The sequence below is a fragment of the Dermacentor variabilis genome, chromosome 4, assembly GCF_050947875.1.
Source record: "Dermacentor variabilis isolate Ectoservices chromosome 4, ASM5094787v1, whole genome shotgun sequence".
NCBI lineage: Eukaryota > Metazoa > Arthropoda > Arachnida > Ixodida > Ixodidae > Dermacentor > Dermacentor variabilis.
In genome coordinates, this window is record NC_134571.1 from 43458819 (window position 1) to 43477119 (window position 18301).

The 18301-nt window shown below is 49.8% G+C and overlaps 1 protein-coding gene across 3 annotated transcripts in view; it reads right to left on the reverse strand.

Annotated features, from left to right (window-relative positions):
- Window positions 1-18301, reverse strand: part of LOC142579031 (uncharacterized) — a 135903-nt gene that overhangs the window by 44529 nt on the left and 73073 nt on the right. For 2 of the 3 annotated variants that reach the window (XM_075688823.1, XM_075688824.1), the window contains one exon: window positions 7552-7641. The exons of the other annotated variant lie outside the window; for it this stretch is intronic. In XM_075688823.1, the coding sequence (XP_075544938.1) occupies window positions 7552-7641 (90 nt within the window). The remainder of the gene's footprint in view (window positions 1-7551; window positions 7642-18301) is intronic. 3 annotated transcript variants of the gene reach the window in all.

Below are 18301 nucleotides of genomic sequence, written 5' to 3' on the forward strand. Positions count from 1 at the left end.
TCTATTATGAGCGAATAATCGAAGATGCTAGCTCAAATGTTAAGAAAAAATGAGCAATCGTTAACTCATTCCTGAACAGGAACGAAAGGCAGTCTAGCATAACTACTATTCAGTGTAACAACGATACGTATGACAGCCCGTTAGAGATTGATAAGGCCTTCAGTAACTAATTTTTTCTTACTTATCTCATGCCCAGTGCTGACTATCACCTTCCCCTTTTTCGTTTGCCACAATCTTTCCTCTTATTTCCGACAACATGTCATGAAATTCATGACGTTATTCGCAACCTGAAAACAAGTGCTGGTCTTGATGGTATTCACCACACCCACATAAAAATGATTGCGCATGCTGTTTTTGATATTCTGGCAACCATGATCAACCTAGCTTTCGAATCTGACATCTTTCCTGCAGAACCGAAAAGTGGTAAAGTCGTTCCCGTCTTTTTTTTTTTTTTTTCAACCGGTGACTACAGACCAATATCCAACTATCGACCCATTTGCATATTACGTTTTTTCAGTAAGATATTCGAAAAATTACTTGAAATTCGCCTTACTAAATACATCAATAAATTTCAGATTCCATGACCTTCCCAATTTGGTTCTCGTGAAGCATTTTCCACTGACATCGCTTTGTTATCTTTAACCGAAAAGCTGAAGAGAGCAATTGATGGTTTTGTATTTGTATTTGTAGATTTCACCAAAGCATTCGACACTATCAACCACCACATTCTTTTTATGAAGCTCGACGTCATAGCTAGTCGCACATACTCCTTAATAAGAGTTACTTACTCACAAGAAGTCAGGTTGTTAATCTGTTAGGCTATAAATCTAGACCGAAAGTAACAAATATAGGAGTACCCCCAAGGCTTTATTCTCGGCTCACTTCTTTTCATAATTTATATAAATGACCTGCCAACTTCTCTTACTACTTCAGAATGCTTACTTTATGCAGATGACACAACAATTGTTAACACTGATAAATGCCTCCAATCTCTGACACATAAACCTGGCAAGCTTGGCGGCTTGGTGCTTCCATAATAAATTTCAAATTATTCCCACTAAAACGAGGTTCGTTGTCTTTCACTCTCACCAACGTGTAAATAATTATATCCCACCAGTATTTTAAAATCATTTTGCAATTGAAGCAGAAGAAATGGCTACGTTTATGGGAATTCAACTGGACCGTCACTTGAAATTTAACTCGCATGTTGCTTACCTGCGAAGAAAAATGGCTTATGGCATACGTGTTTTCATTAAATCCTGTTACGTACTTCTTCAGCCTACATTACTTTCGTTATACTACGCTTTCATTCATTCCCATATTAATTACTGCATCACATCTTGGGGCAATGCCTACCGCAGCCACCTTGCCTCCCTTAAAACTTTACAAAATCAGTCCATTAGAATACTTACCCATAGTCCCTATCGCAGGGACGCGAAAGCACCCTTACATGCCAACAATATTCTAACAGTTGATAACACTTTCAAATACAAGCTAGGTATATTATTATTCAAGCAAATCAACAATCAGCTTCCTCTGTTCATCATCCCTCAATCCAACCTAGTGAATACGAACTTGACAAGGTTTGCACGTGATCACAATTTTATTTTGCCTTCAGTTCATACCAACTGTGGCAAAGAAACGGCATACTTCACCGGAATCCGTCTCTGGAATATCATACCACCGGCAATCAAAATCTCTCAATAAACTGGCAAATTAAAAAAAAAGAAGTGAAAACTTTCCTCACACCCATGCTATATTCTGCATAATTGTGGTTACTTTCTTTTACTCCTTCTTGTTGTCCCGCTCCCTATCATACCTACCTGTCCACAAGCTTTTGTTGATGAAGCATCTCATCAGGGGGCGTTTTAGATTGCCGACAATAGATGTGACTTCTTTATGTTTTCTTTTTTCATTTATTTTTATTATTTTCACACTGCAACCATCCGCCAACTGCTTAGGAGTGTTGAATTACCTTTGTTTCTTACCCTGTCTAATTGTGGCTTTTTGTGCCTTTGTTTGCTGTTCATTGTTTCTTTTTTTTTGCCTGCGATGTATTTTATTGTTTGATTTCGCCACTGCTGCTTTTTTTCCCTTGCTTTGCCTGCGATGTATTTTATTGTCTGTGTTCACTACTGCTGTTTGCTGCTTTAATTAATTTTTCTTCAATCACTACCATAGCACGTCCCGATTCAGTCTCTGATTGTGGGACCTCCTTCTGTATGCACAAATTTTGTAATTAATTTAACGCCTAAATAAAACCGCTTCTGACTCTGTTGCCAACTGTTTCGGGTGACATAACGGTGTAGCAGGTAACGCTGCGCCGCACAACATTCCGATGAGCGCAACCGTACGCGAGGGCCGCGTACACTGAAATGAACATCTGAAAATTAAAATGTTAGCAGCAACTGACCTCCTTCCGGTGCTCCGGATAACTCTGAACAACAGCAGCGGCGCCGGTTACTCAACGTTCGAGGCGGCTTCACTGAGGATGCGCGGAGGGGGGCGAGGAGGGAAGAAGAAAAGGGGGCGGTCTCGGGGACGATCTTACATTTCGTTCATCGAAATGCGGCAGTTGTGGCAGCGCTCGTGGAAGTAGATGCGAGCTTCACGACCCGGGAAGGAGGATCGGTAGCGCCGAAGAAGAGAAGTGGGTCCGCGCCGCAGGGCCGTTGCCCCCCCGCCGCCCACGCACCCCCCCCCCCCCTTCATGCTTCCAACCCAGGCGGTCGCACCGAGGAAGGACGAGAGCAGCAGCAGCAGCACTGCGCGCGAGAAGCGCGCCAATTTGCCGCGGCCCATATCGCACAGTCACGACCCCCACCGGGTGCGTGACTGGGAGGGGAGGACGGGGTGGCCCCGCCGGGCACAAGATGAGCGCCCCCTCCACCGCACTCGCTCACGCACGAACACCTGCTCGGCCGCCCCGCTCCGCCTCTCGAAGCGCGTCGTGGTCGGCCCGAAACCCTGCCCGCACGCGGCTCTCGCCGCTCTTCGTGGCCAGGGCACTGAAAGCGGGAAGAGCGAGAGGTCGCACCCCGCCGCACACTCGCTCGGCTACAGCGTGCGTTCGACAGGATGCCGAGCGGCACTGTCCGCAGGCGGGGCGAGGGCCCTTTCCTACAATGTTCTTTTTCTCGTGCTTTGGTTTCTTTCTCGTCTCTCTCTCTCTCTTGCTTTTTTGAGAGAGCGCTCTGCGCACTGAAGGGGAATAAGGGCTTGCGAAGCATAGCAGCAAGTGAAAGAGCAGCGATGAGCGCGTCGTTAACGAATGATATCATCATCATCGCCATCAGGCCATCGCAAAGTCGACCAATGTCTCTCCCAGCCCACTCTGGAGTTAACCAAGTCCCGTGTCGGCGAATTCACTAAATTTTTCGTGCGCGAAGGCTGTATAAGAACGAACTCCGACCTATCGCTGAAACAAAACTGTTACGAGCGAGAGGATCTGCACTGGGTTCTCGCTAGATCTGTTTTCGCCAGACAACCGAATGTAAGCAGCTCTCACTGGGATCGGTCAGTACGTTTGGGCGGGACCACATGAAAAACGTAGAGGGTTCACTCCTACTGGCGCGGAAGAGCACAGGTGTCAGCGCAGAGAAAGACAGTTGCGGATCCCACGCTCGCGCTGGTTTCAAGCGGTATATGAAACTGCAGACTCAGGCCGCGGACTGATGGTGACATGACATATCTTATGGCGTTTTTCACTGGTCGATTCGGAGCAGGATTTCTTGCTCCACGGCAACCAATCCGAATTTCACTGGTCGATCTGGGGCGGGTTCGCGCGTTCCACTGGTCGTTTCGGATCAACTCGCTCCGCTCAGGATCGCTCTCACTTGCTCCGCCGCCGAGGCGCGGATTCGGGCGGAAATAGCACGCGTCACTTCCGTCTTCAAGCGAAATCGGTACCCAGTTGGTACGCACAACATAGTGTTGCTTCGCAAAATTGTTGCGTTCGGTGCTGCTGCGGAGCTCGCGTTTAGCGATGAGAGTTCGGATGACAGCGATTACCAGGTGACGCAGGTGCTGTACGAAGCCTTCTATGCACGTTGTCCATGCGCAATCCTTGCGGGCGCGACATGGAAATGACGGACTCCGCGACTACTGCGGTCAAATTACGCACGGGGTACGGCGAGTTTGGTTGCCGTGGAAACGAACACAGCGGAAGTCGGGCATGGTTTCCGGAACCGGTTTGTGCAACGTGTACGCGGACTTCCTGTGTGATCCGCCGCGGAGCGTTTTTGCGCTCCGCTTTCCGATTCGGATTTGTGAAACCCGAGCGCTCGCTCGAGGATTTCGGCGGCCGCTCCAGATCGACCAGTGAAAAACGCCATTAGTGAGACCAAACCGCGCCGCGGGCAGCTAACTTGTCGGCGGCACACCATTCCGTTCGTTGTGATTCGGTGCCGAAAAGCTACGCCACCTCACCCGCATAACGAAACAGCGATTTGTTCCACTTTGTTAACCTACGTTCAGCAGACGCCTTTCAGCGGACCAGGGCACATTTGAAAGGGAAGAGGACAGAGCAACGCACAGGAAAGGAACGCTGCGCCCTTCTCTATCGCTCTCTCTCTTCACTGATGAGGGAAAAGGGCACCGAGGGGAAAAGTGCTTCTCCCGCAGCGTACTTACATCACCTTCCTCCCACCTCCTCCTCCCTGGGCCACGCTCCCGCTTCTCTCCCCAATTCGGGAGAGGCTGTCGAGTCGCTGGCCACGATGGGCTGCCCTTCCGCGCGGCAGTGCAAGGCCGGCCGGAGGCGCGCAGCATGTGGCGAACGGCCAAGGAGAGCGAGGCGCATCGCACACTGCTGCCCGCTGGCACAACAACGCGCGCCGCGCTCCTTCTCCGCGGAAGAAGGCGACAGCGGCCCGCCGTGCTCGTACGCGCGCGCGCACTCGTTGGCCGACCCACTTCACAGCCTGCGCCGTCTCATTACGCGCCCCGACAATTCCGCGCGCGAGAGAGACCCAAAGCGGCGGCGATCCGGCAGCGACGAGACGCCTGCACGCCTATTACGGCGCCCGGTGCTTCGTGGGAGAAGAGAGGCCACTTTAGCTTCGCTTGATGGCCGCCGCCGTGTCGAAAACGCCGAGCAGTTTATATGAACGCGCTCTCATCGCTGAAAGCGGCGAAGCCAAACTGGCCCGCTCGTGCCGTGCCCAAACACGTCTGCGGGAATGGTCCGCCGCTTGCATATTAGCAGCGATGGGTGCGTAGTGGTATGTAGCAGAGAGCTCTTACTTTAGCAAGCCAAGAAGGCGGTACCCAGGTCTTAATCAAGATTCACGAGGTCCCGAGATAGTCCCAAACATGCACCTGGGCTGTGAGCACCAGAACGCTTCAACGCGAAAGGTTTCGGGTTAATGAAATAATTTTCAATGATCATAAGAGGATTTATGCGGGTTTTACATGCGGTCCCCCCAACAGATCATATTGGATCGTTTGTCGTGGAGGTTAAGATAAATTGGGTATGAATTTTTTCTTAATAGCACTTGGAGAACACATTGTTCCACTCCACTATATGTACCCAAAAGTAAGTAAAGAAAGGGGCAAATACGGCGCAGGGTCGCCGCGCTTAATGTGAAGCGATGCAATTATGCATTGGTGGGAAAGCGTAACTAAAACATCAGTTAAACAAAAGTTAAAATACCGAGCGTCAACGCCAGTTCAATAATATTTGGTTTAGTTTGATCATATACCCTCAAGTGGTGAATTGGACGGCACAATTCGAGCCCCGTTTGGCGTTTGTTACCCTATGAGAACAGCTACAAACTACCGATGTAGTCTATGGGGAATGGATACGTTCGAAAGCTTCAGGTCCGAAGGAGGAAGCGATACGAGTGAATTATTTTTCTTTCTTTTTATATGAGATCGAACAGTGCAGTTGTGGCGGTTTCCTGGCGACAGCTACTTACTTTCACTAATTAGATTAAGAGTATATTGATTTTTGCATTAGATAATATTTAAATAAAACAGGAGAAAATGTTGTGACACTAAGGTTGGAAGTCCCCGTCTAAAAGTTTCAGCAGAAACAAAGTCAATGGATGCGTAAACATACACGTGCCTCACGCCGACGCATGAATAGGACCCTCGCGATTATGCACAGTGATCTGAAGCCAATATTCGAGACATACGCCAGCGCTTTCAAGGAAGCATTGAAGAGCTCTGATTGCTTCGTGATGCAGTTCTTTTGAAGCACATGCACCTAATTAACACTTTGACATGTAAAAAAAAAAGAAAAAAAAAAAAGCCGATGTGGGTAAAGTATGAGGCCGGTGTTCTTATTCGAGGCGTTGTCTATGTGTAATGTGCTTGGGGTAGTCGACGAGTAGGCGGCATAAGTCACGTCGTCGCGGCCGCACGAACACGAGGTTACACACGCTTAGAATGAGTGACCTATGTTTGAATCATGTCAGAGCGACTCGAAAGAGGGAAGGTGAAGGAAGGGGGAGACAGAGAGGGGGGGAATCTAAATATCAAAGGGTAGAGAGGTCCTGCCCCGAGAAAAGTGTGCCTTCGACTCGCCACCGGCGTTCCCAGAGAATTAAGTGTGGGAGCGACAAGGAGGAGAGGTGATGGATGCTGATGATGATGGAAGCGCTATAGTACAACCAGTTAGACACACAGCGTTATATGCGCGCGCACAGCCCACGGCGATGCCGCGAATGTGCTCTCGCAGGGCGAGATCCACCACCGTGCGATGGCGATGAGAACAATTGTCGACAGTGATCCAAGGGATGCAGCACGCTGCGTGGTTGCACATTTCATCGCGAGCCGGTGCTCTTGTGCGGGCAAACAAAAATTCACTGAGAGTCGAAACTGCGCTACAGAACATTTTAATCCGGTGCCGTCAACTACGACGCCCGGCTTCGTCGCGTGAGTTGTATGCCGTGTTTTAGAGCGGAACGGGAAGCGCTCAACGTGGTCTCTCGAAGGCGTGTCTGCTAGAGACGACGACGTCTAAGATTGAACTTGACGAATGCTGTGCGATATTGACGTTACGATTTCAAAGCGATTTAAACGCAGAAACCAGGGCGCCTGAGAGACGCGCAAATTCCCACTAGAAGTGTATGTCAACATGAGTTCGGATGCTCAGAAAGTAGAAGCGAGAAAAAGAAAGAAGCAGGATCTCTCGAGGTCCGAGCGCGCAGCACAGAAATTTCGACATATACATCACTGCGTAGACCTGACAACACAAACAGCGCAGTACATCTTCGTGCGCGCGCGCGCGCGCGTGCGTGCGTGCGTGCGTGCGTGCGTGCGTGCGTGCGTGCGTGCGTGCGTGCGTGCGTGCGTGCGTGTGCGTGTGTTTGCGGTTAGGTTGCGACGCAATTCGTTATCCCGACTGTTTATAGAGGCAAATATAATGGGTCATATACCGCCTCGCTCGCAGCCATCCGTGAAACCTGCAGGCGCGTTATCGATATTGTGAGCGCAATATCTAAACTTCATTCGCGCGTGCCTCATCCTACGGTCACGTCATCGCATCATCATCATCCTAACGTCTGCTGACCTGAGCGCCGCCCTGCGTATCCTACACACACTCACCGGCCAACGTAGGTGACGTCCGGGGCAGGTCGCTGGGGGCCTCCAACCTCCGCGCCGCCGCCGCCGAGGTGTACAGGGCCAGCGCCAGATCTGCGTGAACGGGATGCGCAGGATAGGAATCAGCGAGGAGACGGAAAGCTCGGACATTACTCCGCACGAGTGGGTCACAACGCGTCACGCCACGCTCCGACCGTGCAGAGGCCACAGACGCGCACTTCCTTGGTGTACGAACGATTAAACGTTGGAGAATCTGCTGGCTATACGGAGGAAGTGCTCGGAAACAAGAGAGTGGCAATGGAGTTTATACAAGGAACTCCCCGTTATTGCTGCCTTGCGGCTGCTGCATTTTGCCTAAAGGAAAGATTTGCCGTGTGTGCTTTTCCGTGCGGTAATACGCCGTGGTTATAAATCCAAGAAAAGTAATACGTACACGATCATGCAGGCTGCTGCTCCTCGGTGAGGATGCAGCGTGCACTGACTGGTTGAAGAGGAGTAGGTTGGTCGGTCCGCCTTTGGGTTTCTCACGACCGCTCAAATAAACCCGCGTATTATATAACTGTGTCTGGTAGCCAACGACTTATCTGTGCTATAAGATAGAAGCTATTTAATAAAAACTGCATGCAGAGGTTTGCCTGCCGGCACGCCTATAATATGATAAAAGCTCCAGACGAAAACGATGGGAAATTAGATGATACGCACAGTGCATACCATCGAGATGCTACACACACACACACACACACACACACACACACACACACACACACACACACACACACACACGAGAAAAACAGCACGCGACACGGAAAACAAAGTATACCCTGTTCCTAGCGTCTCGCAGACAAGCCAACAAAAGAGCGCCTTTGGACGCACAGACGGCCCTAGTCCATGGTCCAAGTTTGCAGCTCAAGATATGACCCCTGAAGTTATTCGATGAGGACACTGCCGTGGTCCTTTGGAATGCGAAGAGATTGCACGCAGAGAGGAGTGCTGTCCATGGATCCTATATCCTTCGGCGCACGTCTGCATAGGGCAAGGAGTCGAACTCGCGACCTCGAGAGGCGAACACAATGGTCCCCTCGCCTCTCCAGCCAGTCCGAAGGAGCGCGCTTCGAGGAAGGAAGGGGGCCACGAGGAGCGCGTCTCTCTTGCGCGCCCATCGGAGCCGGCCGCGTTGCAGCGAGCAGCGGGCGGGCGAGCGAGCGGCGGCGGCCCTAATCAAATCTCGCCCCTCGTGCCCTCCCCTCCCAGATCCTGTTCTAATCCTGGGGCTCCGAACAAAACGGGTCAGGGGTCAGCGCTGACCTCTGACGTGAGAGCCGCCGCGGCATGACCTCCTTTCCGCGCGTCCGACGCTAGCGCTCGAGGAAGAATGGCTCCCGCGTGAGCGGGGCACACCGGCCGCCGCCGTCTGTGCGTGCGTGCGCGCGAGCGCGCTCACTTCGCTGCTGCACCGCATTGCGCGAGGACGCGCCTCTTCCGATACGGGGCCCCGCGCGGCGGCTCCGTGCGCTGCCGCGGAGCGGTTCGCACGCCCGGAGGAACCCCTTCTCTCCACTCAGCTGCACGGTCCGGCCATCGCGCCGATTGTGCACGCTGCGCCACACTAAAAGCGTGCAGCGCTGGATGTTGGTGCACTACAACTCGCCGCCGTGTATCGAGTCTCGCTATCCGGCTGTTCTGCAGGCAACAGACTATATACAATGACACGGCGTGGCGGAGCCTCGCGACCAACACCGAGCGATATGTGACCCGGTAGGCGAATTATACGGGTGAAATGTTGACCTATAGTCGCTACTTGTAAATAAGTGCGTGTGGTTTCCTACAACTACCATAGCCTATATGGATGCTATTCTCTCTCCCTCTCTTTTACTCCCATTCCCATCTGCTGGTCGCCGTTCCCGTGACGGCTGCCTAAGGTAGATAGCTACAGTGCGACCAGCACTCTCTCTCTCTCTGACTTTGTACGATTATTACTGAACCAATTATTGCGCGGCGGTGCTTACAAAAGAACGTGCTTCGCTTTTACTAAGAACGAAGACGCGCGTTTGCCTTCAGCACGCTGTAAGGGGCGCATTCATATGTCATGATAGGACGTTAAAGATAAGATTAATCAATCGATCAGCCAATCGAGGCCAAACATGCTAGAGTAGGCATCCGTCGCTAAGAGGTCGAATTCGTAAGGATTAGAGGCTGAAGCGATAATCGTTTCAATTGTGACAACCATGTCAGATAGCAGGCGCCTTCAGTAAACATGCCCCCAACGACTGGCCGCGCTCCGTTCCTGCGAATCGTTATTAGGTATCGAGTGCGTATTGCGTAATACCGGGCGTAAGAATAAAATTTCTTGTGCGACTTCTTTATAGGGGGATGTGACTGCAGCTTATCAATATGTTACGCCATGAGTGCATAAAGTATTCGTATGTAATCTACGAACCACAGCGTTTCCAGATGCTGCGTTTCCAGATACCGTTTCCAGATAGAAACGGACAAGCAGCTGTGAGGAACGAGTCCATGACGTGTTGGTGCCGGTTAGTGAACTTCGGCGTATTCCACTCCTCAACGAGATAATGCCCCGTCTTACTCGACGTGAATAAACCTTACAGGAATAAACCGAGTAAAAAAAAATTATGGTGTTTTGCGTGCCAAAACCACTTTCTGATTATGAGGCACGCCGTAGTTGGGGACTCCGGAAATTTCGACCCCCTGGGGTTCTTTAACGTGCACCTAAAACTAAGTACACGGGTGTTTTCGCATTTCGCCCCATCGAAATGCGGCCGCCGTGGCCGGGATACGATCCCGCGACCTCGTGCTCAGCATGCATAAACTGAGTAGGCGTTTCTACATATACGAAAGCCTTTTCGATCATTGCTGGTATGGCGGGCAGTGCCGATAGTAACATGTGTGGCACAGAAGAAACTTTAAAGCACTTATTGTGCGACTGCCTGTCTTATGAACATCAAAGGCTTGCACTTCGGAACGCTTTAGGGAACTCAGGTGACAGGCCTTCTACAGAAGATCCTGGGGCCGTGGTCTCGTGCGTCTGCGATGCACAAAGCCGCATAGAAAAGCGCTGCTGTGTTTTTTAAGATCCACCAACCGGTGTGAGCACAAACTCCGCCTCTAAGCAGCCCTATACATCAGGTCAGTAAAGCGTTTCACTTGAGACAGTTGGTTACGATCCATATTCCGTAACAATAGCGCTACATATAATGCAAAACAAACAAGACAAAGATGCGACAGGAAGACGGATGCGTGTCTTCCTCATGGTGTTGGGCTCCATTCGCCCTGACGAAAGTCTCACAAGACTCCTTGTCGAAACGCTGGCCCCTTGCTGAGGCTTTTCTTGTTCACCCACCGCTTATCTATATAATATTGCAAATAGCACTCTGCGCACAAGATCTTGAACGGTCTTGTTTCACGGTGACGCCGCCCCCAGGCCTGCACTCGCAAAGCCGTTTTCTATTAATAACGGTCGCAACAATTAGCACCGGCCAATTAAAGGCCGCTTCTCACGGACACCGCGCGGCCTCTGAAATCGGGTCCCAGCGTTCGTAGCGGTGCACCGTACTAGACACTCGGCTCAGGCACGCGTCTCGCTGCGTTCTCTGCCACAGAGCGAGCAGCACCCATCCCGGCCTTGCTCCAGAACCCGGCTCGATTAGTCCCTCCAAAGTGGCACCCCCACGCTCTTTCGGCCTCTTTGTGTCGTGCGTGCGCGCGCCCTTTCGCGCAGCAGTTCTTCACTCCTTGACGTCCAGCAGCGCTGTCGTCCGGGCGAACACGACAGCGTAAAGTGCCGCGCGCTGCGCTTAAAGCTCGCCGCGGCCAGCAGCCGGCCGTCCTCGCGGCAGCCTGAATCAACCGGACGATTACGTGGTAGCCCGTATCGTTTGGAGTGGAGGGCCTAGCTGCCACTGGGCGCTTCGGTGTGCCACTATATGGACACGCTGTTTAAGAACCTGCGCTTACTTGCACACTTGTTCCCCTCATGCGCCTTGTAAGTTAAAAAAAAAAAAAGAAAGTCAGACCTACTTAGTAAGCACTTCGAAAACTTAAACATGCGTGCACGTATGTTTTTGCTGGTGTATGAAGAATCTGTTTCGCGATACCACATAGACGTACACATGCAGGAAAGGGACTACACAGCGAGACAAATATATGTTTACAGGTGGATATGATGGAGGGATCTCATGATAATCGTCTCCTCCGACACGGGCCGTGGCTTGGCGCCGGCAAAAGTGTGGAGTTGGTGTATATACACTCTAAGAAAAAAAGGACTAAAAGGGGTAGGGAGGTTAGTCCTTTTGGGGACTAACTGATTTGCCACAACCATTAGTCCTTTTGGGGACGAACTGACATGGGATGAACTGTTACTCCCCATGCGCTTACTCCTTCGGGGACTAACAGTTGCCCCTGCCCGATGGTCCTCAAGGGAGTAACTGTAATTCGTTCCGATGCTCCGCAAAGGTGTAATTAATTAAAATAGGCATTTATACCCTAATAAAAAAATTAATGAGCTGAAAAAAAAAACATGCCCCACAGCAGGATTCGAACTCACGTCGTCTCGCTCACAAGTCAGGTACTCTAACCACTTCACCACGCCGCTTTTTTTTTTTTTTCCTTTATTTCCTCGTTACAGAAATGCCATGCGAATACATTGTGAAAAGAGAATCAGCTTAGCTTATGCTGACTCTCTAAAATTAAAATCGCTTGAATTTAGCCAACTCATCGAACAGCGGCAACCAATCGGGCGGTTCTTTCTGGGCTTTGAACACTTCACGCATGTAGACGACACTTTCAATAAAGTTTTCTCGCACAGAATGGGCATTCACATCAGCATGACATACCGACATTCTTGTGGACCATATACTATGGAGGCTCAGCAGCATAATAAGGTCATATGGAATATCGTTATTGCCTGTGTCTAAGTATCTGATACCACGTGGGGTTATTGGTAATGCTTTCTTTAATGTTCGTTGTAAGATGTCCCAATGAAAAAAGGGATCCCAACAGTCAATCAAGACGTGATCGACAGTCTCTGGTTTTTTACACAATATACAATCGGTGGTCCACGGCACATATATTCCCTTGTCGGCCAGCCAAGTCTTTACAGGCAAGGTATTTGTGTGGAGTTTGAAGAAGAATGATTTTACCGATGGTTTCACAGGCATTCTTTTGACCCTTTTGAGGACATCATCGCCTGAACCTCCATAGTATGCTAACCTATACATTGGAACTGGCATTAATGAGACTATCATATCATGATACAATTTCTTTCTTTTGACGGAACTTAAATATTCTAGCGAGAATCGAACACTAAGCATACGGAAAGATAACACTACTTCCTGAAGGAAACCTTTCACTGGAGGGGATTCAACATTGGAACACGAAACAATGAAGTCAGGTAACAGATTACCTAATCGCACTTGTGTCATGGTGCGCAAAAATGGATCACTGTGGTTCCGCAAGAACATAAACCGCGATACAATCTGGCGCACAAATAGGTGTGACAGTCCAAGACCACCGCTGCGAACTGATCTGAACAGATTAGAGCGGCTGCAGCGTTCCCAAGTTGAGTTCCAAATGAACACAGCGAACACTCGATGCAGTTTCTGTACATTCACTCGCGACATGAATAGCGCTTGTAGTATGTACCATATTTTTGCAACCAGAAAAATGTTGCACACAGTGGAGCGCGCGAACATTGAGAGATTGCGCCCTTGCCATGTCAGCGCTTTTTCCTTCGCCGTCTGTGTTTCCTGTTCCCAGAACTGCTTACTGTCTTTGTAATGTTCAAGCGGCACGCCAAGATATTTCACAGGCATGGTCACCCACTGTATGTTTGCGAAACTGCATGGTTTGCTTTGCCACGCGCCATGCCAAAACCCGATGCACTTATCCCAGTTTATGGCACTACCTGTTTTTTCACAATAAGTTTTCGCCAGAGTTACCACTTCGCTGACACTGTCATAGTCATCGCAAAACACTGCTAGATCGTCTGCGTAGGAAAGCACTTTCACCTCACTTTGCTGTAATTTGAAACCTCTTATTTTCTCGTTCTCTTTAATGGCTAAGCAAAAAGGCTGATTATTAACTTCACCACGCCGCTTGCTTGGCAAGACGGGCTATTTCCACAAGGTTAAGCATGGGAACGCAAGTGCGGCAATATAAATGTGACTATTTTGTGCAAGCTATGCAGTCAGTCTAACGTTGAGTGTACTTGCAACCATAAGCGACTGCGAAGAGAAATCAGCCCGAGTATTTTTAGGGTGATTTAAACTGAGGCACTACGCCATGTATACGTGTAGCGAGCTCAAACGGGGCACCGAAGACGACAGAAAAAAGCAATTTCTCTGTCGCTTAGCGCGTGCCGTTTGAGCTACACATCGCTTCAGTTCGCAACCTCCTTGGAACGGAAGGAACTTGGTACTATAGACCAAGAAAATCTAGCCGTCTATCAGTGACTTGCGCGTTTAATGTGTATCGCTCACTTATGGGGTGCGCACGAAGGGCATGCCTCTTCACATTCCAGTTTTAAGTTTCACGTAATTTTCTCACGAAGAGGCAAGGTGCTGCTTTGCATGTAGTTCAATAGACAATGCACGAACTTCGAACCATTCACGATTTATAGACAATACCGTTTTCGCCGCATCGCTCCATGACACGGACGAAAACAGCGAAGTGCCTGGGGAGTAACTGTTGCCGTTCGTCCTCCCATTGCTCTCTTTCCGAGCAGGGACTAAACACTTACTCTCCGAAATTTGCACACGGCCCGCACATTCATGCAGTTAGTCCTTTGAGGGACGAAAGCGCCCTTTTTAGGACTAACGGCGCAGTTACTCCCGTTTTCCCCGGGATTTTTCTTAGAGTGTACTCCCTAAGGGAAGCATATACATGCAGTTACTCTAGCAAAGTGTTGCGCGCGGCGCCCTTTGGCGGCCACCGCGTGAACAAGCGATGGACAAGGCGAGATGAGATGCACGTGGAAGTATTAATAAGCCTAGGTTATTCACTTTGAGGTCTTTGGCGTCTTCGAGGACCACGGGCACAGTCATGCAAACGACGCCCCAACGACGGTGCCGAACGTTGCTAGAGAGGAGCGATTTACATGTCGCTCTCGCAAAGTACGTCTATAGTAGGAGTTGTCAATAGTTCAGTTGTTTCTCAGCGCTTGTACTGCGTGCTTCAATCGCTTGCGCTTTCGTCTCGCTTGTCATATAAACGCGCCCACAGGAGGCATACGTTCCAAATACCTATAGCGCGACATGAATAGCCCAAAACGAGTAGACGGTCGCCTTCTTAGGCATGGATGTTGGATTCGCCTGAGTTACACTAATCATTCGCAGCGGAGTCGATTATCGCGCGGTACTCCACGGCGAGCCGCAGCAGCCTCTCTTTGTTCGCGGTTTCCCCATTGTCGTAAATGGCCGATCGCCGATCCTGCGCCTTATCAGTCGCGCAACGGCACAGCGTCGAATACTTTCCATCGCCAGCGCGTTGTCCAGCTGAGCACGGCGCAGCCGTGGCGCGACCCCTCCCCCCTGTGCATGCGTACGCGGATATCAGTTCCGGAAGCTCGCGATAGCGGCCGTTTTTCCTGCTCCAAGGGCGCGGGACTGTCGTCACTTTCGCTTTCGTTGCTGCACGAACACGTGAAAACGCCTCCGCATCCCGCGCATACTACCGTGTACTCTTGACGCCTCTTCCCTCGGTGACAGCGCTTTGCGCAATAAAGATATGCCTGACAATAGGAGACGTAGTAGCGGAGGAGTTCTAAGCTCATTTCGCCGGCCTGGGAACATTGGAATTCCAAAGCGGAATGCCGCGGCATTCTCTCTGTACGATTCTGTTCTACCTCCATCGCTCTTACGGTGCTTTATCATACACCGCAGTAGCGCCACGCCTGCATTACAGCCCTAATGCAGGCCGTAATGTATAGGTCGGAAGGGGTGCACTGCATGACACGGGTCTAATAGCGTCGAATTACGAATAAATCGTTCCACTGCATCAGCCGTATACCTGGGACTGATCGAATATGTGATTATGTGTAGCACATGGAAACCGCCCCAGCGAAGACGCACTATAAAGGTTTCAAAGCAATTAGAATAGTCACCTCTAGTACATATAATACTAGCGCTCTTCCATTGCTACACTCTAATATACTTTCTGCCTGTCAAAGAAACTGTGTTGTGTAATCTGGGTATGTTTATTTTTAAGTTATTGAATAATGAAGTTCCTGCATGTTTAATTCCTAAAACATGCCTGATAAACGCTAATGTCACTAGATTTGCTTTACACAATATATTGTGTAAAGGAGATTATAATCTCCTTCTACCTCAGGTGCGCACCATCTATGGCAAACAATCGGTTCGTTTTGCAACTTTTTCACTCTGGAATTCCATACCACTTTGCGTCAAAACTTCGCGTTCAACATCCATATTTAAAAAACATCTGAAGAATTCTCTTCTAACAGAAAATATTTAACGTTAACTTCTTTTCTTTTCTTTCTTTTCTCTTTTTTTTTTTCGTCACCCTTATTACTTCAAATATTCCGCTGTTCTGATACCTTTCTTTTTTATTAATAGTCATGTGTATTTCGAAGTTTTTTTTTGTTGTTGTTTCTATTGTTGCATTTATGGTCATGTATATTTGAAATTCTTTTTTTTTTGCATGTTTGGGTAAAATGTTTTGTCTGCTACTGTTAAATTCGCTTAGTTCATTTAGTTCTGCTGCATTTGCTCCTTGCAATTGTATAATTTCCTTCGCTAGATTTCTTGCAACTAACTCCTAATCTTGTTTTGCCTTCCCCAGTACTTACTTTTTTCCATGTTTGCTTATATATGATTTTAATGCAGTTCTATTCGTTGCATTAGAAAACGCATATTTATAAATAACAGGAGGTCCCGATACAGCCATTGACTATGGGACCTCCTTCTGTATATTATCTTATTTTATAACCTGTAATCTATAACGAATGAAATCAATTTCAAATTTCAAAATTTCAAATGTAACACAAAGTCGCGCTTCTTCAACTCATTCTCGCTTTTCGCCAAGAACTCGAACGGCGACTCGTCCATACTTTATATATGCAATTGTGGCAGGGTTATACAGTCTGGTTATGCAGTCCAAGAATTGGCCCATACGCAGTATTAATACGCACACCGCTACCGCGGTCTTATAAAGTTCCAGATGTGCGCCATCTGTCAGACGAAACGAAGCCACTGGAAATCTCAGTCGCCCGATCGAGGATCAAGGTGCGAGTTCGCCATACTGGGCCAGCGAATTCGAGCACGGTGCCGGCGCAATAGATCTACACTTAGAGTAGACATCCCGGAATCAGCTGCGGCGGGTGATGCGCGCAGTGAATACTATCAGTTCGGTTGAAAAAACGCTATCAGGGTGGTGATTTGGGCGAACTGTTCACACATGGTGACGTTGGAGTGCGTTTTGGCTCTCTATAACAGACAAGTATACAGCGGAAAATGGCGCACGACCCATGAAGCGCTTCGTGCATCCCGCGTCTTTTTTTCTCCTGCAAGCTTTGTTTGCTATAACGCCGAGAGCCGTTCCGACATGACAAATGTTCTCTGCGAGCACCTAGATAGCTGCCCGCCAAACAGGAGCGGCCACGTTTGTGCAGCGCGGATAATCAGAGCCAAATGGACCCCCCCCCCCTTAAAAAAAAAAAAGAAGAAGAATGCATGAAGTCAGCCGATATGTATAAGACAAAGACGGACATGCGCTCACGAAAGCTTTGCAGAGCTGAACGCCCTGGGCGCGTCGCCACGCTATAGTCAGCTTCGAATGAATGCTGACGCAGGCGCAATGCCGCATGCATTGCAGCAAAGTATGATATAGTCACAACACTGACGCAACGACAAATACTAGGTATATTATGATGATGCACAGCGGCAGCGTAAGAGCACGTTTTGCCGCTAAAGCCTTTGTATACAGGCGCAACTGTTATAAGTGTTAGTGCGTCTTGCTATATATTCAGCGCGCATATCGCAAATGCGTTGGTATCTGTTGGAGCAGAAAGCGTACAACTTTTCTTTTTATTCAAGCAAAGCGACAGGTCCTGGCCAATAACGACCAAAAGTTTTCCAAGACATCTCTGTGCTAAAGAAAGGCGGAGTTCGAATGTCCAGACTGGCCATTGACCATGCAGTTCACATCGGTCCAGCTATACTCGGAGTGCTCGCAAAATCATTCGAGAGCTGCGCAGTCCGGCACTAAACGGAGCCGGATCGTTGGCTGGGCTCGTCGGCTTCACCACTCGCTCTGGACGAAGCGAGGAGATAGTAGTTCCGGGCACGTGCCTTACGCCTGAAAAAGAAAAGACGACGAAAGAGACTCAAGGTGCGCTACTTTTTCTAGCATCCATAATGCCCCACCTGTGGGGCTCCCTTTTAATCTTGCACAAGGCGAGCACCCAGTGCGTGCCAGCAGCAGTAAAGATCCACCCAACCGCACCACACCTATCCGCCGCGACTGCCATCTACTCGGGCCCGAGAGGGTGGCGTCCTCCGAACGGGTGCCCAGGCAGAGGCAACTCTTATCGCGCGCAGATCGCGGCGAAGAGCAGCGCTGCCACCGTCGCGCGTCGCGGCGTCGTCGGCCGGTCGCGCGCGGAGGAGCATTGCCGATGCCGAGCAGGAGTGGGCCCGCGCGCGGGCGTCCTTCAGGCCCGGGCCAGCGGGAAACGCCTCGGCTTGTGGAAAGCGGCGTGCGTGCGTGCGCAAGTGGAGCG